Source organism: Phodopus roborovskii, unplaced genomic scaffold, assembly GCF_943737965.1.
Source record: "Phodopus roborovskii unplaced genomic scaffold, PHOROB, whole genome shotgun sequence".
In the NCBI taxonomy this organism is placed as follows: domain Eukaryota; kingdom Metazoa; phylum Chordata; class Mammalia; order Rodentia; family Cricetidae; genus Phodopus; species Phodopus roborovskii.
In genome coordinates this window covers 5,082,830-5,107,382 of record NW_026126550.1, presented here as the reverse complement: position 1 = coordinate 5,107,382, position 24,553 = coordinate 5,082,830, and the positions used below count along the sequence as shown (strand labels likewise).

Genomic DNA, 24,553 nt, shown 5'->3' with positions numbered 1-24,553 from the left:
GCTCCCCACTAGTGCAGGAGGCCAGACCCTAGGCCAGGGTTCTCCCCTTCTGGGGGAGGCCAGGCACAGGGCCAGGGCTCTCCCCGTCTGGAGGTGGACAGGCCTAGGACCACAGCTCCCTCCTAGAGAGGAGGCCAGGCCCAGGCCAAGTCTCTACCCTCCTGGAGGGAGGCCAGTCCCAGGTACAGAGCTCCCCTGTTCAGTTCCCCTTCGTGGCACCAGACCCAGAACCCCCTTATAAGCGCCAGTCCCAGATACAGGGCTCCCCTTATGGTTGCCAGACCTATGGACAGAGCCAGAACCAGGGCCAGGCCAGGGCCCCCTTCAGGGGCACCAGGCCCAGGGCCAAGCCCCCCTCCCCATAGGGGCGGCATGCCCAGGGCCAGGGACCCCTATAGGCTTGCCACTCCCAGTTCTAGGGTCCCCTTTAGGACCACCAGGCCCAAGGCTAGGGCTATGGCCCCACTTAGGGGTGCCAGGCCCAGGGCCAGGGCTAGGGCCTCCCTTAGGGTCCCCAGGCCCAGAACCAGAGCCCACCTTAGAGGCGACAGGCTCTGGACCAGGGCCCCTCCCAAAGGCGCCAGACCCAGGGCCAGGGACCCCTTTAACGGTGGCAGGACCAGGACCCCCCTCTGGGAATACCAGACTCAGAGCCTGGGCCCCACTAGGGATGCCAGTGCCCTCCTGGGGCCAGAGTCTAAGCCCTCCTTGGGCCTGAATAAGGACCCCCCTAGGGGCGCCAGTGCCTCTAGGGCTGCCAGTGCCCCCACTATGGCCAGAGTCAGGACCCAGCTAGGGGCGCCATGGGCCTCCATGGCCCAAAGTCAGGGCCCCTATTGTGGTGCCAGGCCCCCCCTTAAGGGCACCAGGGCCCCCCTAGGGGTGCCAGGGCCCCCCTTAGGCCAGAGGTAGGGCCCCCTAGGGGTGCAAGGGCCCCTATAGGGGTGCTAGGACCCCCGCTTCTCAAGGATGCCTGGGCCGGGTGGATGGTCAAAGCCAGGGCACAGCCCCTCTAGGGGTAGCAGGGCCCCCCAGGGGAACCAGGCTTAGGACCAAGGACAGATCCAGGGCCATGGCCAGGTCCAGGGCCAGGGGTAGAGGCGCCTGAGCCCCTAGGGGCGTCAAGCCCAGGGCTAGGGGTGCCAAGGTCCCCCTAGGGACACTAGGATTAGGGTTTCAGACAGGGACAGGGCCCCTCGCCCTCTGGGGAGGGGGGCCATGGCACTAGCTCTGGGCCTGATTCCATCACCCTGGCCCTAGCCCTGGCCCTGGCTCAGGCAAAATCATGGACCTGGTCCTTGCTCTGGGGCATCTGGCCCGGGAGTTCTCTTGGCTCTGGTCTTGGTGATCCCCTGGACCTAACCCTGGGGACCCTAGGCCTTGGCCTTAGCCCTAGCCCGAGGGACCCCCCCTTGCCCTGGCCCAGAAATCCCCTTGGTCCTGGGCTTGGGCACCCCCTGGCCCTGGTTGGTGGACCCCCTGGCCTGGGGGATCCCCTGGCACTGTCCTGGGGGACACCATGACCCTGGCTCATGGCACTCCCTAGGCCTGACTCGGAGGTCACCCTAGCCCTGGCCCTGTACCCAGGGACCTCCTAGCCCTGGCCGGGGGAACCCCTGCCCTTGGCTCTAGCCCTGGGCAGGGGGAAACCAATGTCCCTGGCACGGGGAACTCCCTGGCCCTAGCCCTGGCCCATAGGACCCCTCTGACCCTGGCCCAGAGTAGCCCATGGCCTGGGGAAGCCACAAACAGGAGGGGGGAGGGGAGGAAGAGAGAGAGAGAGAGAGGTATCTGAGGAGGCCAGAAGTGAGTATCCCTGGGGCTGTAGTTACAGGGCTCTGGGAAAAGAATCCAGGAAGATCATTGCGTGTGTTCTCTGAGCCATCACATTAATTTCTTTAGTTGACATTCTGGGACAAGTGACAGGACATAGCTTTTGGGGATTGGTGGAGCCAGGCTTTTGCCCTAAAACTCTGGTTTCTGATATAATCGTGCAAAGGAGGAAATGATGGTTGTAATCTAAGTTGAAATTTCACAGTAACTATATATAGTAGCTTCTTTGACTTAAAAAAGGAGAGCTTTATAAACTCCCAGAATTCTGTTGCGTTTGCCTGCCAAGAGCTGGGATTAAAGACATGTACCACAACAGCCAGTTTTCCCTCAGGTTCCATACCTTGCTTTCCCTTGAATTTCCACTTATTTTTCATATTGTTTTAAGATGGTTTACAGATACCATGCTTGGTTTGGTATGTGCCAGGGTGAATCTCCCACCACCTAGCACACTGGTCATGGTGAGAGAGGAAGGAGGTGCAGGTGATGGATGGAATAACAGAAGAGTGAAGTTGCCAAGTGATTCCCAGGGAAGATGGTGTCCACCTCTCTATTTTGTCTGGGCTTAGTTTTTACAGCAATGAGTGGGTCTCATTGTGGTGGGGTTGACTCTCAGAAGGAGGCCATCCAATCCTATGCCCTGAAAATGGCTGCAGGGGAGAGGGACTGAACTGAGCCAACCTCTAGAGAGCCGTTCCCAGGCACCATCCATTTAGACCAGTGGCTCTCAACCTTCATTTAATACATACTCTTCAACCCCCAGAGAGTAGAGCCCCACAGGCTGAGAACCGCTGATCTAGATTAATGTAAGGCCATGGTCTTCTCATCCCTGTCACCAAAAAAGCTGGAAGGATGCCAACCACCCTCTGGGCCAAAGCTACTTTGGGGAGCCACAATCCCCTGTAGTCTCAGTTTCCTCGGCAACAGAGAAGCCTTACAGTCTGACTGTTGAGCTTCACCTGACACCTTGTGTTATGGTCTGGGGTGTGGCTTGGAATTCCAGCCCCGCCCAGGAGTTTTTCCTCTTCAAAACTGCACATATTGGAAAACGCTAAAGTGCTTTTCAGAAACATGATATTAAATGCTATCAGTTTTTTTCATGAAAATCATAATTTGCAAGAAAATGTAAGTTGATGTTATAAATTAAAAGTTGGAACACAGTTTTTTATATTAACTTCTTATGTTGATTCTTAATTATTTTCAAGGTCAGAACTTTTTGTTTCATTTTGTTTTGGTTTTTTGAGACAGGGCTTCTCTGTGTAGCTTTGGAGCCTGTCCTAGAACTCACTTTGTAGACCAGGCTGGCCTCAAACTCACCTTGAATTTACCCACCTCTGTCTCCCGAGTGCTGGGATCAAAGGTGTGTGCCACCACATCCAACTTATTTTGTTATTTTGAGACTGGATTTCTCTGTATTTTCTTGGCTGTCCTGGAACTTGCTTTGTAGGCCAAACTACCTGAAACTCACAGAGATCTGCCTGCCCCTGCTTCTGCCTGCAGGGGGCTGGGATCAAAGGTGCCACTACACCCAGCTAAGGTTAGCATTTTTAAAATCAGTGTGTCTTGGGTTGGGAGAATATGCAGAGCATTCCTGTGGAAGTCAGAGGACAACGTTATGAAGTCGGTTCTCTACATCCAGTTTATTTTTTCTTTTGAGACAGGGTCTCTCTATGCAATCCTGGCTGTCTTGGAGATCTACATGTATGTAGACAAGACTGGCCTTAAGTTTGCGGAGATCCTCCTGCCTCTGCCTCCTGAGTGACATCATGCCCAGCTTTCCATCTACTTTTTTTTCCCCCCAGACAAGAGTTTCTCTGTATTGCTTTGGAGGTTGTCCTGGAACTTGCTCTGTAGATCAGACTGGCTTCAAACTCACAGAGATCTGCCTGCCTTTGCCACCCCAGTGCTGGGATCAAAGGCATGCACCTCCAACACCCGGCTACATTTACTTTTATGTGAGTTCTGGAGATCTAATTAAGAACACCAGGCTTGCACAGCCAACACCTGTGCCTTCTGAGCCATTTAGCCCAAGGCCAAGCAGTTCTCACCAATTTTGGTCTTAAGGCCTCTTATTATTTTCAAGTCATTTTTTGAAACAGTGTCTCTCATATCCCAGATGGGTCCTGAGTTTGCTGTGTAGCCAAGGATGACCTTGAACAAATGGATCCTCTTACTGCCCCCTCCTCAGCCTGGAATGCCAGGTGTGTACCACCACTCCTGGTTTCTGCAGAACTGGTAGTATCCATACCTCCTCCTTTAAACCTTAAAATAAGTTTGCAACTTTGAAGTTTTATTTTAGTCTTGCTACATAAAAAAAATAAAATTAAGGACTGAGAGGAAGCTCTGGCAGGAACTATGCCTAATATATGTGAGACCCTAACTTCAATCCCCGGTGCAATGATTTGCTGGACTTGGATTTGCAGTAATACCCCCCCCCCTTAGTCTACACAGTGCTGGCATTACAGGTGAGATGCCTGGTGGTTCTGGAGAGATGGCTGATTCATTAAGAATAGTGGCTGTTCTTGCATAGGACCTAGGGCTGATTCCAAATTCCAGGGTATCCAATGCCCTCTCCTGTGGTCTGTGGGCAGGAAACATGTATGCGGTGCAGACATACATGCAAGTGTATCCATGACAAAATAAATGATTTCTAAAACAAATAGAAGATTAGAATTGCGTTATATTCCACAAACCCCACTGAGGTCTAGCTGAAGGGTTGGTAACCAGAGGCAACCATTACATCGAGTTTTCCCATTCATGTTTTTCCTTTATATTTAGCACTTTTTATATACCCATGAAACTTGAAATAGTATATACATTTTAATTTTAAAGTTACATTTATTTGTGTGCATACCTATACTTGCATCATGGTACATATGTGGAGTCAGTTCTCCCCTTGCTAATGTGTGGGTCCTGAATATGGAACTGGAGTAGTCAAGTTCGGTGGTAAGTACCTTTATTTTTGAAGACATCTTGCTAGCCCCCTCTTCTCCCCCCTCCCCCCCTCCGCAAGCAGTATGTTTTAAAATTTCAATTGCCTTTGTATTGTAAAAAGGATTTCCCATTTTTGTACAGCGACTTGCTTCATTCCCCAAAATGATGTTGTGTACTCATGCCATCCCCTCATCCATTTTCCTATAGCCATTCCCATGGCCCAGAATGTGGGGAAGAGATTAGGGGAACCTTGCCCTGCAGAGGCAGGCGTCCTAGAACAGGGGATGTAGCTTCACAGGGCTTCTCATTGCCTTCACATCCATTCACTACCCAGACATCACCCTTCCATTCCTTCTCTTCCTCCCCGCCTCTCCACTCCAATCAGTTTTGAAGTGTTGGGAAGCGGGGAGGCACCGCAGCCTGCACAATGACCGACCATCTCACCAATTTACTGACGCTAGGAAACAATCCTAAGCCCCGCCCCGCCCCAGGCCCCGCCCCTCCACACGCACGCGCCGGTAACGAACGTCACCTCTCTGCGCCGGAAGTATACCAGGTTGAGGCCGGGAGGGTTGCCGACCGCGATGTAGCTTCCCTCGCTGGCGTGAGCGATGCGGTGGCTCCTGCCGCTGTCCCACACAGTGACACTGTCCGTCGTGCGCGTGAGGCGAGGCATTTGCGGGCTCGGGATGTTCTATGCGGTGAGGAGGGGCCGCAGGATCGGCGTCTTCCTGAGTTGGTGAGAAGGAGCCCGGCGGAGCCCTTTATTGCAAACACCAGACAGCTGGTTTAGTCATTCTACGTTGCAGTCAAAGGCTACCAAAGAGCACATAGACCCATTGCAGACCAGAGTTGGCACGAGGATCCCCGTGTTCTGACCGCCCCTGTGGGTGTTTTGTTTGTGAGACAGGACGCCCTCCCTGAACCAACTTGGCCCTCTGAGTTTTCTGACTTCATTTCCCAAATTCAGGGATTGCAGATAGGCACCACTGTGCTCGGTTTATGTAGTATCGGGATTCGAACCCAGGGCTCAGCGCATGCTAGACAAACAGCGGAGCTACGTCCTCAGCCCCTCTTGTTTTTAAAGAATAGCCGTTGCCAGGTGTGCTGGCACATGTTTGTAAACTCAGTACTGGTGATTCTGAAGCAAAATGATCACTACAAGTTAGAGGTCAGCATGGACTGTGGAAGGAGACCTCAGAGGAGAGGAGGAGGGAAAGAGAGAGATGGAGAGCCTCAAGCTAGAAGTTAGTCTTTGCCTTTTGTAGCACCCCCTGAAGGCAGAATCAGGGCTTGAACCCAGGTTTGGGCATATATGACAGTAAGCTGCTGATGTCAATGTTTGTTGTCCCCATGAGCCTGTCTAATTCCCTAAGCTCAGTGGCAACACTGCTGAGAAGCGCTATCTCAGGTTCCAGCCCCTTTTCTGTGATTTATTTTTGTTTGTCCTGGTTTTTGCTTTTGTTCTCTCTCTCTCTCTCTCTCTCTCTCTCTCTCTCTCTCTCTCTCTCTCTGTCTCTCTCTGTCTCTTTTGAGACAGGGTTTCTTTTTGTAGCCTTGGCTGTTCTAGAACTCACTGTAGACCAGATCTGTCTGCCTCTGCCTCCAGAGCTCTGAGATTAAGGGTGAGTGCCACCACTGCCCAGCTTGATTGATTCTCCCTTTCCCTCTCCCTCTCCAGGGTATCTCTGTGTAGCTTTGGAGCCTGTCTTAGAACTCTCTCTGTATACCTTGGACTTGAATTCACAGAGATCTACCTGCCTCTGCCTCCCGAGCACTAGGATCAAAGGCATAAGCCACCACCGTCAGGCTATTTTGATTGATTATTAAAGAAAACGGAATTTTAGTGTGCACTGGAGTTGTGGAAGACCTCATAGTATTAGTGTACCACCTGGATGGCATTTAGAAGAATGGTCAGGCCAGTCAACACAGAAATGAAACTAAATTGTGAGTCATATTATGTAGACCTAAAGTGAATTATCAAAGATGAAATATTATGAAAGTACACTTGCTATATCATGTTAAGAGAAAAAGGCAATTTGAAATGGTCTACGTTGTGTGATTCCTACTATATGACATCTAGGAACAAATACAGAAATTGCAAGTCAAATCAGGGGTTTTTAGGGGTTGGAACTGAGGGAGGGATGATTATGAGAGCAGACAGGTTTTGTTATCTGGAGACAGGCAGGCCTTCAGTTGAACTAGCTAGACCTTGAACTAGATGACCTTGAACTTCTGATCTTTTGTCTCCACTTCCCAAATGCTGGGATTATATGTGTGTATGCCCAAACCAAGGTGTTTTGGGGACAGGGTTTCCAGGTGGCACTGACTAGCCTAGACTTGCATATAGATCAGGGTGGTATTGAACTTGTGATCCTCCTTCCTCTGCCTCTAGAGTATGGAGTTATAGACATACCACTCCCAGCCTACAGGAGGGGCTTTCTAATGCATGAGATTGATCTGGGTGGCCAATGTAGGCCCAGGTCACTGTCATTACACATTCACTAAACCTGTAACTTTTTTTGTTTGGTTTTTTTGGAGACAGGATTTCTTTGTGTAACAGGCCTAGCTGTCAGACCTGTAAACTTTACAACATGAGTGAGCCCCCCCCCCCATTGTAAGCAGTGGACTAGTAATATTTGGCAGCAGAGGCTTAAAAGGACTTTCAACTTTCTGTTCCTATTTGATCTCTGTAAGTTCAAGGCTAGCCTGGTCTGCAGAGTGAGTTCCAAGACAGCCAAGACTACACGGAGAAACCCTGTCTTGAAAAACCAATAGAATAAAATAAAATAAATAAAACAACAAATAAGGATGTGTTGAAGAGGGAATGAAGCTGGGCTAATAATGTGTGCTCTTCCAGGAATGAGTGCAAAGAACAGGTGGACCGGTTTCCTGCTGCCAGGTTTAAGAAATTTGCCACAGAAGATGAAGCTTGGGCATTTGTCAGGAACTCTCCAAGCCCAGATGGTTCAAAAGGTATGTAATATTAGCGTGAAGTTTTAACCTATGAAACGTCCCTTGCATCCCTAACATCACAGTATGTACTTTTGTAGAGGAGATGAAATGATTGTCTGTTTTCCCCTGTGCAGATTAGACTTAAGAATAGTAGTTCAAGCCAGGTGATGGTGGCATAAGACTTTAATATCATAGAGGCAGAGGTAACCAGATTTCCAAGTTCAAGGCCAGCCTAATCTATAGATAAGAGTTCTAGGACAGCCAAAGATAAACAGGAAACCTGTCTCAAAAACAAACAAACAAACAAACAAAAAAAAAAAAAAAAAAAAAAAGTGGTTCAGAGGACCAGAGTTTGATTCTTGGCATCCAAGTTAGGTGACACAATTTCCTGTAACTCAGGAGGGATGAACGCTTAAACATACACACACACACACACACACACACACACACACACACACACACACGGTTTATGTGCCTAGGATTGGCAATTCAAGGCATGAAAGACACAGCTATTTCCAGAACTGGCTTACATGGCAGGATCCTGTAAGAACAAACAAACAAACAAACAAACAGAATGTTATTAGTTCTAGGACTCTGTTCTCCAGTACAGTGCTCATAATGTCACTAGGCCATAGTCCATAGAATCACACCACTTAAATTTGTGTGTGTGTTTTTTTTTTTTCTTAGCTGAAGAATCTTTTTTTTTAAAGATTTTATTTATTTGTTTATTATGTATACAGTGTCATATCTGCATGTTTGCCTGCACACCAGAAGAGGGCACCAGATCTCATTACAGATGGTTGTAGCCACCTTGTACTTGCTGGGAATTGAGCTCAGGACCTCTGGAAGAGCAGCCAGTGCTCTTAACCACTAAGCCATCTCTCCAGCTCCCCACTTTAGCTTCTTTATATTTCATGTGTCAAAAAAATCCTGGAAGCAAGAGGCCTACTATAAAGGACACCAGATTTAGATCACACATACAGGACTCAGGTCAGCAAGCTGACTAATTTAGAAAACTGGACCAAAACAAACAAAACAAAACAAAAATCCCTATATCTAAACCTCCCTTGGAAAGTGGGGTTTCAAGATCTTTTTATTTATTCATCTATTACTATTTATCCTCAGTGGGAGCCATGGAGTCTGTGATGGGTTGTCTCAACCATTCCCTTTTGGTAGGGTTACATCTAGAGTGTTCCACCCCAGTCCGGTGTGATAACGGTAAAAACTCTTCCAGAACACTGTCTGGTTTTGGGTCATAATTAGAATCCTTTTTTCTTCAGGGCAGGAAACCGCTCGTGTACAGGAATCACAGGTAAAGACCAGCAAGCGGCCTCGGGAGCCCATGGGTAAAGGGGAAGAGCTGGCAGAGCCTGGGCCAAAGCACACAAGACAGAGCATGGAGCTGGCTCCGCCAGTGAGCAAGGACACCTTTTCTTACATGGGTATGCCTTTCATGGGTTCAGAACTTTTAGACAAGTTATGAAAAAAGTGAACAATGATCAGCATGAAATCTTTTCCTTTCTAAATGAGAAGGAATTTAAGTTGTTTTGTTGTTGGTCTTTTTGAGACAGGGTCTTAGGGTGTTGTTAAGAGTATGTTCCCCTGCTGGTTTGGACCCACAGCCACACCAGCCCCAAATAACACACTGTATTCGATATAAAGCCGCTGTATTAGATATAAAGCTATTAGCCTGTTACTAGTATTTCTTATTGGCTAGCTCTGTCTTAAAGATTAACCCATTTCTATCAATCTAAGTGTTTCCATGTGATCTTATCTTACCAGAGAGAGGGCCCGGACCTCTGGTCTCTCCAGTCTCTCCATGTTGACCCCTCCTTACTACTACTTTCTCTCTCCTCCTTGTCTCTTAGTCCCACCTATCTTGCTTTCCTATTGGCCAAGAGTGCTTTATTCATTAACCAATAAGAGAAACATATTTACAGAATGACATCTCCCATCAGTGTGTAGCCTTGGTGGTCTCGAACTCAGAGCCTTCCAGTGCCAGAAGCCATGCTAAAAGTTTAAGCTGAGTTTTAGCCCTGTTTTTTTTTTTTTTTTCTGAAAATATCTCTAGAAACTTCTGAGGTCTTTTATTTTGGAGGGAGGACATTAACAAAAAGGCCCCTTGGTCTTCTCCTTGGTAGACCAGGGCTCTTATTGATGTGCTCCTACCCTTTTACTTTTTATTCTGAGCACGATCTCACTGAGTTACCCAGGGTTGATTTGAACTCCCCCCTTTGAAGCCCAGGCTAGCCTTGAACTTGCTATCCTCTTTCTTTAGCCTCCCAGCAGCCAGGCCTGGCAATGAGGCTGCTATTTTCTTTTCTTTTCCTTTTTTTATTTGCTGTTTTAATGGTCTCAATATAAAGTTGTTTTTATAGACTATTGGCCTCTGGCTTTAATGAAAATATCAGCTCAGCAGAAGTTTACTTCCACTGTGACTGATGAGCTTTAAAGGGAGGAGGCGGCTGATGGAGACCGAGGCCTTCTCAGCCCTCACATTTAGCTTTCTTGCAAGCTGGTAGACAGTCTTCATCCACTTCTGATGGCCAAGGTTTCTTCACTGTAGAAGTAATCCCAAAATTAGTTTTTCTAGTTTCTCCATGGAGGAATGCATCTTGGCAATTTGTGGACACAGCTGTGGCTTCATTTTCAGACATCCCAAACAGTAGCTTTAGGTTTGCCACATAATATGGTCCTCGGATTTCCAAAGGCCTCTCTGCAGCACTGGAGAGAATTACATTCTTTCCTTTGCAGATCTGCAGCAAATTGGGGGCACCGGAAATTGTGTACATTCTCATCATTGTGTCTCTGATAGCAGGGCCATAGACAAAGTTCAAAGCCCAGACCTCGGTCAATTGCCACATAAATAGGGGGTCATTTGAAGTAAAATGGTAATTTCTCTGTTACAGTTATGCATACTAAATCCACATCTAAAATGTGTGCAAGCAACATGAAAAGGTCTTTCTGTCTTTGGAAACTGCAGCAATATCATACAGCTGGACTATCATACAGCTGGACCCATGAAGAAGTTGCTCTCAAAACATTACAGTGAGATGGATCTGTAACTATAATTGTCAATTTAGTTAAAATTTTAATCAGTCTTGATTTTCCCTATACAATTGGTAAAGTTGTGAAGAGTTCAGAAACTGCTACTGGCTTTTCAATTTCCTGTTTCTTTTCCTTAAAGTCAACAATGAGATTGATGGCAACAACTGAATATCCAAGGTGAGCAGCAGTCTCCACTAGTCCTCGTAGAGCCTTCAGGTCTGAGCCTGCTCTTAGATTTTTTTTTTTTTTTTAGACAGGGTTTCTCTGTGCATCTCTGGCTGTCCTGGCACTGGCTTTGTAGACCACGTTGACCGCAAACTCAGAAATCTGCCTGCCGCTGCCTCCTAAACACTGGGATTAAAGGAGTGCGCCACCACTGCCTGTCAAGGCCACTATTTTATATATAGCTCGTCAAATAGTGTAAAATCATTAATCTCTTGGAAATTTTTAGGAAACCCTTAAGTAGCCAGAGGCTACTGAGCAAAGGAAGGAGGGCGGCTCATACAGAGCTGTCTATTAGAGCTGAGCAGTGCCAGCATGTAGCCATTTGTCCAGCTTTCAGACCTCACTGTGTCCTCAGAAAAAGAGATCTTCCTATGTTTAGTTCCAAAGGCAGTTTGTGCTCTCAGTAACTGTAGTATGTAAATTTCCTTTTTTTCTTACATACTTGGGAACAGAAAGAGGCAGCATTTAAAGATGAATCAGCATTGGTATGTTATTGTGGTTTAATAAGGATCAGGAAAAACAAATAGGCTGAATAGATGTTTATTGAGGGAGAAATAACTTACAACAGAGACAGATGAACACCAGCAGGTTCTTGGTCCCAAGGATGCTTCCAGATGCTCTTCTGTCCCAGTGCTGCAGACTTAATTCCCCCTGTCACAACCCCAGTGGGTGTGGTCAGTGTCATATGTGTGGACAAAGTGAGTATCTCCCTACAGTATGTCCTGAGTCTTTGCAAAGAGGCAGCCATCTGTACTTACCTACAGGAAAAGCACCAGAAGATACTGGAGTTGTGCTAGTCCATGGGTTTGGCAGTTATCTAAGACGAACAAGTGTCCTTTCACTGCTCAACGTGCTGCACAGTTCTATGTCAGCTTGACACAGACTTGAGTCATCTAAGGGGACGGAACCCCAATTAGGAAAATGTCTCCATAAGATCAGGGTATTGGCATTTTCTTAGTGATTGATGGAGAAGGGCATGGCCCACAGTGTGGTGCCATCCCTGAGTTTGTGGCCCTGGGTAAAAAGCAAGCCATAGGAGCAAGCCAGTAAGCAGTTCCCCTCCATGGCCCCTTCATCAGCTCCTGCCACCAGGTTCCTACCCTGTTTGAGTCCTATCCTGACTCCTTCTTGTGATGTACTAAGATGTGCGTGAGCCAGATAAACCCTTTCCTCCAAGTTGCTTTTAGTCATGGTGTCTCATCATTGCCGTAGAAACCCCAATTCAGACACTCATCAACAGAACCTAAGGGATGAGCCATTTCCAGCATGCCAGCTATCACTTGGCACAGTCTTTAAGGATGGTTTAGTTGTGTGGGTGGAAACCAAGTTCCGGCTGACAGAGGCCTGCCCAGCCTCTGCTCAAATGTCTGCAGCCTTGCTTCTTTGAGGGCCCCTGGTCTCCATGCTTCCCCTGAGCCTGTGGTGCTCAGGTTGCTGTCCTCTGGATAGTGTCTCCTGTTGTGGTGGTCTCTGATGGCCCCTCTTCCACCTCAGACACTTTGCCAGTCAGCCTGTCCCTGCCCTCTGCTGAGGGTGCTGCTGAACACGCTCGGGCCTGATAGGGGATCCAGGTCTGTCCTTCCCACTTAAGCAAACCATGTTTGAAAGGAAGCAGAGGTGAGAACTGCTTTACAGATATCGGCAAATGTGCTAAGAGAAAATGAGACCACTTCCTGGCAAACTTGACTTTTTGGCATGTGGAGCCAACATCATGCCAAGTATTGCCTTCTCTGGAAAGACAACTTGAGAGTGAAGGAGCCAGCCGCAAGGGACCCCTTTAGTTTGAGGTATAAACAGGTCTCACAATGGGACAAGCAAAAAGTGGCCACGCCCCATAGGGGAAAATCCACGTCATTATGCATGACAGTGGATCAGTGGTTAGCAGATTGGTACAGTGACCTCCCTCTTCCTTCTTGCAGGAGAATCAGTTGTTGTTTACACCGATGGCTGCTGCTCCAGTAACGGGAGGAGGCGGGCCAGAGCAGGAATCGGCGTGTACTGGGGGCCAGGCCATCCCTTGTAAGTAAACTCAGTTGAGTTTGAACATCACATTTTTACCAAGTCCTGGCAGGATCTGCTTAGTGGTGTGTTCTTGGGGGAGCCTGCCAGGTAAAGAGCTTTGCTAGGGATAGACGACCAGCTTTGATTTATATCAGTGCCAGGCAGCTTGGTTCTTGACAGCTCCAGATACTGAAACTTGATATTGTTTCTCTGGGCCTAATTTGTACAAGTCTGAAAGTAGAGGATCCAGCCCACAGTAATGAATGCAGTGACAGGGTACTAGCTCCAAACCCATCCCGTCACTAGACTTCTAGACTAGTTTTTTTTTTTTTTTTTTTTTTTTTTTTTTTTTTGAGGCAGGGTCTCCTTCTGTAGCCTTGGCAGTCCTGGAACTCATTGTGAGGCCAGGATGGCCTGGTGGCACTCATAGGATCCTCCTGCCTCTTTCTCTGGGGTGCTGGGTCACCACACCTGGTGGGTTTTAGACTTTTGAAGATGTTTAACCTAGAGACAGTCAGAAAGCACAGCCAAAGGGTTGAGACTAGACCATTCACATATACTCAGTCCCTACAGTGAAAGATTTGGAATAGTGGCTGTCAGCCACCCCTGAAGTGTTCATAGACCAGGTATGAGGTTCATTGGGAACTGCTGTCAGACAGTTTGTAAATGTTCATCGATTTTAAAATTATTTTAAACTTTCCATTTTAAATATTTTCATGTATTCAACATATTAACTAACTTCTGTAATAAGAGTGTTTGTTTTGTTTTATTTTGTTTTTGTTCTCACTGTGTAGCCCTGGCTGGCTTGTAACTCATGGAGATTCTCTTGCTTCAGCCTCTCTAGTGGTGGTATTAAAGTGTACACCAAACTAGGCAGTGATGGCTAAGGCCTTTCAAGAAATCGTGTGTACAACCATGCTCAGCTTTGCATAATGAACTTTTTATCCAGAGCTCTCTATGTAGATCAGACTGGCCTTCCAACTCACAGAGATCCTCTAGTGTTTTGATGTTTGCAGGTGTTGGTATTTGGACCTGGGTCTTGTGGGTGCTTGGCACAGAGCTATGTCCCAGCCTTGATGTGTGTGTGTGTTGGAAATTCTTGTTGTACCTTTTCTGAGGCTATTCTCATATAGATAATATGTATGTTTTTTGTTTTTTTCTTATTTTACATTTCTATCCCAGTTCCCACTCTCCCTCCTGATACTCCCCCATTCAATCCCCCCCCCCCCACACACACACACCACAAGGAGGGTGATGCCTTCCAGGAGCGATCAACAAAATCTGTCAGGTCATTTAGAGTAGGGACTAGTCCCTCCCTCCTGCCTCTAGGCTAAGGGAGTGTCCCTCCATTGGGAATGTGCTCCCAAAGTCCTTTTGTGCACCAGGAATACATCCTGGTTCCACTGTCAGAGGTCCTTTAGACTTGCCAGGCCTTCTAACCGAGACCCATTTTCAGAGGGTCTGAGTCAGTACAATGCTGATTTCTCAGCTATCAGTCTGGGGGTCCATGAACTCCTCCTTGTTCAGGTCAACTATCTCTGGGTTTCTGTAACCTGGTGTTGATCCCTTTTCTTATCACTCCTCCCTCTCTGTAACTGGATTCCAGGAGTTCGGCTAATGTTAAGCTGTGGATGTTTGCTTCTGTTTCCATCAGCTACTAGATTAAGGCTCTATGATGGCATATAAGTTAGTTATCAAACTCATTATCAGGGAAGGACATTTAAGGTAGCCTCTCCACTGTTGCTCAGATTGTTAGTTGGAGTCATCCTTGTAGGTCTCTGGATATTTCTCTAGAGTCAGTTTTCTCTTCAAACCTATAATGGCTTCCTCTATTATGATCTCTCTCTCTCTCTCTTTTTTTTTTTTTCTTTTGCCTCTTTTCTATTCGTCCCCTGACTCAATCTACCTGGTCCCACATGTTCTTCTCTCCTCCCCTTCTCTTTCTCCTAACTCCTTCTCTACTCACTGCTCCCTCCCCACTAACAGTATGCTCAGGAGATCGTGTATCTTTCCCCTCCTGTGAGGGACCTTGTATGGATCTCTTAGGTTTCTCCTTGTATCCTAGTGTCTCTGGTGGTGTGAATTATAGGCTGATGATCCTTTGCTCTGTGTCTAAAATCCATATATGAGTGAGTACATACCATGTTCCTCCTTTTGTGACTGGGTTACCTCATTCAGGATGGTTTCTTCAAGTGCCATCCACTTGCCTGCGAATTTCAAGATTCCATTTTTTTTTTTTTTTTTCTGCTGAGTAGTATTCCATTGTGTGAATATACCACATCTTCTTTATCCATTTTTCAGTTGAGGGGCATCTAGGTTGTTTCCAAGTTCTTGCTATTACAAACAATGCTGTTATGAACATAGCTGAACAGATGTTTTTGTTGCATGGATGTGGGTCATTTGGGTATATGCCTAAGAATGGAATTGTCGGGTCCTGTGGTAGACTGATTCCCATTTTCCGGAAGAACCCCCATACTGATCTCCAAAATGGCTGTACAGGTTTGTACTCCCACCGGCAGTGGAGGAGTGTTACCCCTTCTCCACATCCTCTCCAGTATAAGCTGTCATTGGTATTTCTGATTTTAGCCATTCTGGCAGGAGTAAGATGGTATCTCAGAGTGGTTTTGATTTCCATTTCCCTGTTGTCTAAGAATGTTGAGCACTTTCTTAAGTGTCTTTCAGCCATTTTGGATTCCTCTATTGAGAATTCTCTCTTCAGTTCTGTACCCCACTTTTTAATAGGGTTATTTGGTGTTTTGGTGACTAGTTTCTTGAGTTCTTTGTATATTTTGGAGATCAGCCTTCTGTCAGATGTGGGGTTGGTGATCTTTTCCCAGTCTGTGGGCTGCCATTTGGTCTTGTCAACTGTGCCCTTTGCCTTACAGAAGCTTCTCATTTTGAAGAGGTCCCATTTATTAATTGTTTCTCTCAGTGTCTGTGCCCCTGTAGTTATGTTCAGGAAGCGGTCTCCTATACCAATTCATTCAAGGGTACCTCCCACTTTCTCTCCTAAGAGGTTCAGTGTGGCTGGATTTATGTTGTTTTTGATCCATTTGGACTTACAAGATTTGTGCATGGCTATACATATGGATCTATCCGCAATCTTCTACACACCATCATCCAGTTGTGCTAGCACCATTTGTTGAAGTTGTTTTCCTCCTTCCATTGTATAATTTTAGCTGTTTTGTCAAAAATCAGGTGTTCATAGGTGTGTGGGTTAATATCAGGATTTTCAATTTGATTCCATTGGTCTACCTGTCTATTTTTGTGCCAATACCAGACTGTTTTCAGAACTATTAGCTCTGTAGTAGAGCTTAAAGTCAGGGATGGTGATGCCTCCTGAAGTTCCTTTATTGTACAAGGTTGTTTTGGCTATCCTGGGTCTTTTGTTTTTCCATATAAAGTTGAGTTTTTCCTTTTAAGGTCAGTGAAGAATTGTGCTAGGATTTTGATGGGGATTGCATTGAATCTGTAGATTGCTTTTGGCAAGATTGCCATTTTTACTATGTTTATCCTACCTATCCAAGAGCATGGGAGATCTTTTTATTTTCTGGTATCTTCTTTAATTTCTTTAAAGACACAAAGTTCTTGCTATATAGGTCTTTCACATGTTAGGTAAGTGTTACCCCAAGATACTTTATGTTGTCTGTGGCTATTGTAAAGGACGATATTTGTCTTATTTCTTTCTCAGCCTCTTTGTCATCTGATTTTTTTGAGTTAATCTTGTATCCTGATAATTTGCTGAAGGTGTTTATTAGCAGTAGGAGTTCCCTAGTAGTTTTTTTTTGTTTGTTTGTTTGTTTGTTTGGTTACTTATGTAAACTATCATATCATCTGCAAATAGAGACAGTTTGACTTCTTCCTTTCCAATTTGGATCCCCTTGATCTCCCTTTGTTGTCTTATTGCTCTACCTAGAACTTCAGGTACAATATTGAAGAGATAATGAGAAAGTGGGCAGCCTTGTCTTGTTCCTCATTTTAGAGGAATCGCCTTAAGCTTCTCTCTACTCAGTTTGATGTTGGCTGTTGGTTTACTGTATATTGCTTTTGTTTAGGTAAAAGACCTTTATCATGAAAGGGTGCTGGATTTTGTCAAAGGCTTTTTCAACATCTAGTGAGATGATCATATGAGTTTTTTTTTTTTCCAGTTTGTTTATGTGTTGGATCACATTGATAGATTTTCATGTATTGAACCATCCTTGTGTCCCTGGGATGAAGCCTACTTGGTCATGGTGGATGATTTCTCTGATGTATTCTTGGATTCAACTTGCCAGTATTATATTGAGTATTTTTACATCAATATTCATGAGGGATATTGGTCTGTAGTTCTCTTTCTTAGTTATGTCTTTCTGTGGCTTGGGTACCAAGGTAATTGTAGCCTTGTAAAGAGTTTGGTAATGACCCTTTTGCTTCTGTTGTGTGGAAGACTTTGAGGCATATTGGTATTAGCTGTTCTTTGAATTTCTGGTAGAATTCTGCACTGAAGCCATCTGGCCCTGGGCTTTTTTTGGTTGGGAAGCTTTTGGTGACTCTTATTATTTTATTACGGTTATAGGTCTATTTAAATTGCTTATCTGTTCTTGATTTAATTTTGGAAAGTGATAGCTATCCAGAAATTTGTCCATATCCTTTGAATTTTCGAATTTTGTGGAGTACAGGTTTTCAAAGTATGACCTGAAAATTCTCTGGATTTCTTCCGTTGTTATGCCCCCCTTTTCATTTCTGATTTTGTTGATTTGCATGTTCTTTTTCTGCTTTTTGGTTAGTTTGGATAGAGGTTTGCCTATCTTGTTGATTTTCTCAAAGAACCAACTCTTTGTCACATTGATTCTTTGTATTGTTTTCCTAGTTTCTACTTTATTGATTTCAGCCCTCAAATTGATTATTTCCTGGCGTCTACTCTTCTGGCGTGAGTTTGCTTCTTTTTGTTCTAGGGCTTTCAGTTGTGCTGTTAATTCTCTAATGTGACTATCCTCCGTTTTCTTCATATGGGCACTTAGTGGGAAGAACTTCCCTCATAGCACTGCTTTCAAAGTGTCCCACAAGTTTGGGTTTGTTGTGTCTTCATTCTCATTGAATTCTAGGAAACCTTTAATTCCTTTATTTCTTCCTTGACCCAGGAATGGTGCAGTTGTGCATTGTTCCATTTCAGTGAGTTTGTAGGGTTTCTGCAATTTGTGTTGTTGAATTCCAACTTTCATGCATGGTGGTCTGATAAGATACAGGGGGCTATTCCAATTTTTTTGTATCTGTTGAGGATTGTTGTGTTGCCTAGTATGTGGTCGATTTTCGAGAAGATTCCATGTGGAGCAGAGAAGAAGGTATATTCTTTGTGTTTGGATGGAATATTCTAGAGATGTCTGTAAAACCTACTTGGAACAAAACTTCTGTGAGTTCTTTTGTTTCTTTGTTAAGTTTCTGTCTGGTGGTCTTGTCCAGTGGTGAGAGTGGGGTGTTGAGGTCACCTACTATCAGTGTGTGAGGTTTTTTGGGATCTTTGAGTTTTAGTACGAATGTAGTTGCCTTTGTATTTGGGGCATACATGTTCAGAATTGAGACTTTGTACTGATGGATTTCTTCTATGATGAATATGAAATGACCTTCATTTCTTTTGATTGATTTTGGTTTGAAGTCTAACTTGTTAGATATTAGGATAGCTACACCTACTTGCTTCTTGGGTCCATTTGACTGGAAGATCTTTTCCCAACCCTTTACCCTGAGGTAGTGTCTGTCTTTGAAGCTTAGATGTGTTTCTTGTATGCAGCAGAAGGATGGATTCTGTCTTCATATCATTCTGTTAGCCTGTGTCTTTTTATAGGCGAGTTAAGACCATTAATGTTAAGGAAAAGTAAGGACCATTGATTGTTAATGCTTGCTTGTTTTAGATTTGTTTTTGGCTGTAGTATTGTGAGTATATTTGCCCCACTTTTTCTTTTGGGTTCTGGTAAAGTGGGATTATCTATTGCCTATGTCTTTGTGAGTGTAGTTAACTTCCTTGTGTTGGAGTTTTCTTTTTAGAACTTTCTGTAGGGTTGGATTTTTGGATATGTATTGTGAAAATCTGCCTTTGTCATTGAATATCTTATTTTCTCCTTCTATAGTGATTGAGAGTTTTGCTGGGTATAGTAGCCTGAGCTGGCATTCGTAGAACATCTATCCAGGGCTTTCTAGCCTTGAGAGTTTCCTTAGAGAAGTCAGGTATAATTTTGATAGGTCTGCCTTTATATGTTATCTGGCCTTTTTTCCTTCGATGCTCTTAATATTCTTTCTTTATTCTGTATGTTAGTGTTTTGATTATTATGTTGCGAGTGGAGTTTTTTTTTTTTTTTTTTTTTTTTGGGGGGGTGTGTGTGTCCAGTCTATTTGGTGTTCAGTATGCTTTTGAACTTTTATAGGCATGTCCTTGTTCAGATTGGGAAAGTTTTCCTCAATGATTTTGTTGAATATGTTTTCTCCACCTTTGAGCTGCCTATTATTCTTAGGTTTGGCCTTTTCATGGTGTTCCACATTCCTTGGATGTTTTGTTTTAAGGATTTGTTGGATTTAGGATTTTCTTTGGTCAATGAATCTATTTCTTCTAGTTTATCTTCAGCACCTGAGAGTCTCCGAGCTCTTGTATGCTGTTGGTTATGCTTGCATCTGTAGTTGCCGATCATTTGTCCACTTTTTCTATTTCCAGAATTCCCTCAGTTTGTGTTTTCTTTATTGTTTCTATTTCAGTTTTCAGGTCTTGAACTGTTTGAATTGTTTCTTTTATCTGTTTGATTGTTTTTTTGTTTTGTTTTGTTTTTTCTTTCTTGTCTCTTTAAGCGATTTGTTCATTTCTTGCATTTTTTGCTTGGTCTTTTCCTCTATATCTTCTATTTTTTTTTTTTTTTTTTTTTTTTTTTTTTTTTATCTTCCATTTCTTTAAGGGATTTTCTCATGTCTTTGAGGGCCTCTTATCATTTTTTGTGGTTATTTTTTAAGTCATTCTCTTCTGCTTTATTAGCATTGGTGTGTTCAGGTCTAGTTGGTGTAGAGTCCCTAGATTCTGGTGGTGTCATGCTTGTCTTTCTATTGTTGGGTGTTTTCTTGTATTGCCATCTTCCCATTGCTTCTTCTTCTAGTGGGTGCAGGTGGAGTCTCTCTCTTTCTCTCTACTTTACTCTCCCGGGGAGTGTAGGTGGGTCAGGAGTTCGATGTCTGTAACACTCCATGTTCTGAGCTCTCTTGGAGGTCTCTGGCAGAGGGCCCAAAGGTCAGATGAGTGTGCCCTCAAGGTGGTCCCACATGGATAGGTGGTTCCAGTATGCTCAAAGCCTATCCCGGAAGTTCAAGGAGGTGGAGGGGTGTTGGACCAGCACTCTGGCCCAATGCTCACCCCAAGCAGTGGGCCCAGCAGGACCAAGGGTGAGGGGAAGACCAAGGGCGGGTGGTGTATCCTTGGTGTGGTGAGGCTGTTTTTTGTATGTAGGTTTTATGTTTCAGTTGGAAATGAACAATAGTTTGTTATTATCCATTGAGAAGAATCACTTTGGGAATGGCATTGTAATTTTGTTTTTTTTTCTTTTGTGTGCTGTTTTGAAACAGAAATGTTGGTGTTAGACTTCCTGGGCGACAGACAAACCAGAGGGCCGAGATCCATGTAAGTTCCCAGATAATCATGAGTCTGCCTTTCCTCCATGTGACCACAAGGTCAGTCTTGTTCCCTTCCTTTATTGTCTTGCACGGAAGGTATTGAAAGCCCAAAAGAAACTTTAAGGCTAGCAACAGTCTTCAAAGCCTCTAGAAAAGTTCTAGAATCATTTCATGTAGGTTCCATGGGGGCACTGTAGGTTTGGCCTCTTCACATAGAGAAGACATCATGGTGTTACAGAAGGAATAGTGCTTCAGGCTTAAAGCACTCAGTCGGTAATGCAAAGAGTCTAGCATTTTCTATGTAGCATGACAATGGACTTGGTTTTTCAAGGCAGCCTGCAAAGCCATCATGCAAGCCAAGGCTCAGAACATCAGCAAGCTGGTTCTTTACACAGACAGCATGTTCACCATCAACGGTAAGCTTTTGTGGACGTGGAGAAAGGGAACAGGTCTTTCTTCCTAGTAGGAGGTGTAACAGTCTGGATGACACTGGGCTTTTCTGGTCAGAGGAATAGGAGTCTAGGTCTGCTGTCTTGGGGTTGGGAACTCCTTGACTCCGTAATACCTGAGGTCAGGATGTTAGTAACCTCAGGTCACAGTGTGCTGGCTCTGGGGTTGGGGGAGGCTGAGCTGTTGTTCCTCTGATTGGATGCGGGAAGAGGAAAGGTTGGGGCCTTGGGACTGTGCTGAAGGCTTGCTTTAAGAGGGAGAGGAGCACCTAAGGAAGATAACCATCCAGGTTTTGACTTGGAACAAGAGGAACTGTTTCAAGGAGAGACTAGGGGCCAGGAGAGGCCAGACCCTTTGATGGATGAGCCTGTGAGCATGTGTCCCCTAGGAATAACCAGCTGGGTTCAGGGCTGGAAGAAGAATGGCTGGAAAACGAGTACAGGGAAAGACGTGATCAACAAGGAGGACTTCATGGAGCTGGACGAGCTCACTCAGGGCATGGAGATCAAGTGGGTGAGTCATGCTTCACATTGCATGGTCTGAACTAACCTAGAGGATGGAGTTGGGAAGGGGTATAGTGAGGAGGTTAAAGTAGTAGTTTCCATAAAGTTAATGTATTTGTTAGCTGTGTTAATTAGACACAAGAATGGGTTTCATTGTGACATATCCTACTTGTACATCATGTTTTGGGCGTACCTGTGCCTTTCCTCTTTCCCTTCTTCCATGGTTTTCTGTTTCCTGTGTTTAATTGGTTGTGTACAAGAGTGCAAATGAGTTGTTGTTTACAGCAGCATGGACACCTTAGCAATGTCTACAGCACTGAAGAAAGTCTATCCTCCCTCATAAACCATTAGTAGAAGCCCAGGAGTGAGGTGACCTCATGGACCCCTCCCCCATCTGGGAGAGTTTTGACAGGTCCAGCCTTGGGCAGACCTGCTGGAAGCTGCTAATCCTAGCTTCGATGACTTCATGAGAGCAATAGCATGTCTTGCTTGGAAGGCGGCTTCTATAACACTCCACTCCTTTCTTTGGCTGTTACGTTCTTCCCTCTTCTCCCATGATGTACCCTGCCTGAGCCTTCGAGGGGTTGACACAGATGTCCCATTTATGGCTGAACACTCAACAGTCACTTATCTCAGGCCAGTATGGGTGTGCAGTAATCGCCACCCACTTAAAAAAGAAAGAAAAGATTAAGCTAACAGCATTAATTTATGAGCAAAACATCAGACATTTAGCAAAACAGTAGTAGCTCTCCCAGTAGAGCCTGTGATTGCCCAGTACATGCTTTGATAGGTTTACAGTACCAGATGAATTCCTTCTGTAGGGTAGGCTGTAACTCCATCAGAAGACTTGTCACTATTACTCTAGTGTGCACATTTTATCTGTTGGGTTGGTGTTATGGCATGTTCACAGCTGAGGAAGACTTCTTTCTTACCAGCCCTCATAGCACCTTCCCAAGATAGAGAGCTAGCCAGCAGAGTGACAGCTTCCAAATGAGTTTCAGGTTGGTTTCTGTATGTCCTGCAGCCAAGGTGTGTGTTGTCTTCAGCAGTAGGGTCTTAGCATCTAGTTCTGGTGGCCAACCAAGAGCAGTGGAACAGCCTGTATTGTTCTGGGGGTCACGGTGAACTTGTTAACCAAATAGTGTATATATTCTTGTCATCTTATGCCATATGGTTGGTTGGAGGCAGGCAGTTGTAGCTCCAGTTGGTCTGAAATGTGCTGTGTAGCAAGAGTGATCTTGATTGAGTCTTTGATGCTGCCAGTGCTGGGGACTGCAAGCACATGTCACCTCAGTTTGTGTGGCACCGAGGGTAGAAATACTCTACTGGCGGAGCCATGACCCTGTTCAGAGGCTGGGGCTGTGAACATGAGCTTTGGCTGCCAGTGTCTTCTAGATGTGAAGTCTAGCCATGCACAGTACAAATAAACATCAGAAAAAAATTCAAGGGAGTTTTATTTTAACAGATGCACATTCCTGGTCACTCTGGATTTGTGGGCAATGAAGAGGCTGACAGGCTGGCAAGGGAAGGCGCGAAGCAGTCTGAAGACTGAGCAAAGTAGTTGCTGTACACGCAGACCCCAGGCAGTGGCTGTTCCTTTACCCTGATGTGCATTGAGGCCACAGCACGGAGGACTTGACTGGGACCTGTGACACAGCTTGATGAGAAGTGCTTAAATAATGGAAAGGGAAGGTTGAGTTGGCCCTTGTGTGAAATTTCAGTTTTTGTGCCTTTTAGATCTGATATTCTTGTTTGCTTTGTTGCAGTCTGACCCAAAATGCTCCAGCAAGCTGGGCGGTAGTGGCGCACAAAAACAAAACAGAAAAGTACTCCAACTTGATTTTAGTAGCAGTCAGTGAGATACTACTGCTCAGTATGTGTGGTCTGAAGGTTCCAGAGTGTCCATTTTCCTTCCAGTGTACACATAAGCCTCCTGTCCCTCCTGGCACCCTGTGCCTCCGTGTGCATCAATGATGATGTGCCCCAAGGCTGGTCTTGGGACAGGCAGAGCCTGCACCCAGAAGACCTTGGCTCCGGAACTACCTTGTAGGGACAGCTGAGAACTTTAAAAACCAAGATTCATGAATATATTGCTAATAGATTTCTTTGGCTATTTTTATTATTTATTTTTATAATAAAACATACAATAACAACACAAAATACATCTAGTTTATATTTAGTTACTGTTAAAAGTCGAATGTCCCTTACTATCTAAAATTAGAAATTGAGAAAATCACTCTAGAGAAATGGGATGGTCAAATTGTTCTCAGGCAAACAAACCCTCACAGCCCTTAAGGAATAGAGCATTGTGCAGCCTCACTCTAGAGAAGATGGGAATGACGGGGTCACTGAGACAGTGCTGTTACCTGATCTGACTCTGAGTGCTGGAGCCCAAGGCAGGTGGAGTCACTCCTGAGAGCCAGTACCAGCTGCAGTTCACACGCTGTCCATCTTACTCTGCAGCTGTCACCATGACAGCTGTGCATGTGAAGATAGTATGTTTTGAACTGGGTGTTGGTGGTGCATGCCTTACTCAGGAAGCAGAGGCAGGTGGATCTCTGTCAGTTCAAGGCCAGCCTGGTCTACAGAGCTAGTTCTAGGACAGGCTCCAAAGCCACAGCGAAACCCTGTCTCTGAAAAACCAAAACAAACAAACAAAAAACCAAGTATGTTTTGGGTGTCATAGCAGGACTCTGAAACTGCTTGAGAAGCACAGGTGTGTCTCAGGTGGGCAGGGTGGTTGGCATCCACCTCTGCTAGCTGGCGAGTGATCTGTGTAGGAAGGCCAGCTCAGAGCATGCTGGTGGGAGTGGGAAACAGTGCATGCTTCATAAGATCAAGGACCTGCCTGACCTGAGCTCAGAACCCCAGCACCAGCACTGTTGAGATATCCACTCTGCCCACACCTGTTGCACTGACCACACCTGGGCCTCAGCTCGATCTCTTGCTTCCTGGTCCGGTTGCAAAGAGCATCAGGGTGGCATCCG

The 24,553-nt window shown here is 45.3% G+C and overlaps 1 protein-coding gene across 4 annotated transcripts; it reads left to right on the top strand.

Annotated features, from left to right (window-relative positions):
• Positions 1-5,338: 5,338 nt before the first annotated feature.
• On the top strand, positions 5,339-23,670 carry Rnaseh1 (ribonuclease H1). Of its 4 annotated transcripts, none has more exons than XM_051201212.1 (8): positions 5,339-5,465; positions 7,625-7,740; positions 9,000-9,161; positions 12,912-13,011; positions 20,566-20,620; positions 20,945-21,029; positions 21,452-21,576; positions 23,032-23,670. In XM_051201212.1, exons 1-8 carry the CDS (start codon positions 5,461-5,463, stop codon positions 23,116-23,118), a joined length of 735 nt encoding a protein of 244 aa, XP_051057169.1. In that variant the 5' UTR covers positions 5,339-5,460; the 3' UTR covers positions 23,119-23,670. The 4 variants fall into 4 exon arrangements, with proteins under 4 accessions (XP_051057169.1, XP_051057167.1, XP_051057168.1 ...); XM_051201210.1 differs by having other exon boundaries at positions 5,346-5,503; XM_051201211.1 differs by having other exon boundaries at positions 5,346-5,503; positions 20,566-20,670; positions 20,949-21,029.
• The last annotated feature ends 883 nt before the right edge of the window (positions 23,671-24,553 follow it).

What these genes read in the sequence shown, in the direction of transcription:
- Rnaseh1 (XM_051201210.1), top strand. Translation starts at nt 5,376, where the DNA reads ATGCGGTGGCTCCTGCCGCTGTCCCACACAGTGACACTGTCCGTCGTG. An exon ending in AAGCCCAGATGGTTCAAAAG is followed by an intron (nt 7,741 to 8,999) that starts GTATGTAATATT and finishes TTTTTTCTTCAG; the next exon opens with GGCAGGAAACCGCTCGTGTA. An exon ending in CAGCATGTTCACCATCAACG is followed by an intron (nt 21,030 to 21,451) that starts GTAAGCTTTTGT and finishes TGTGTCCCCTAG; the next exon opens with GAATAACCAGCTGGGTTCAG.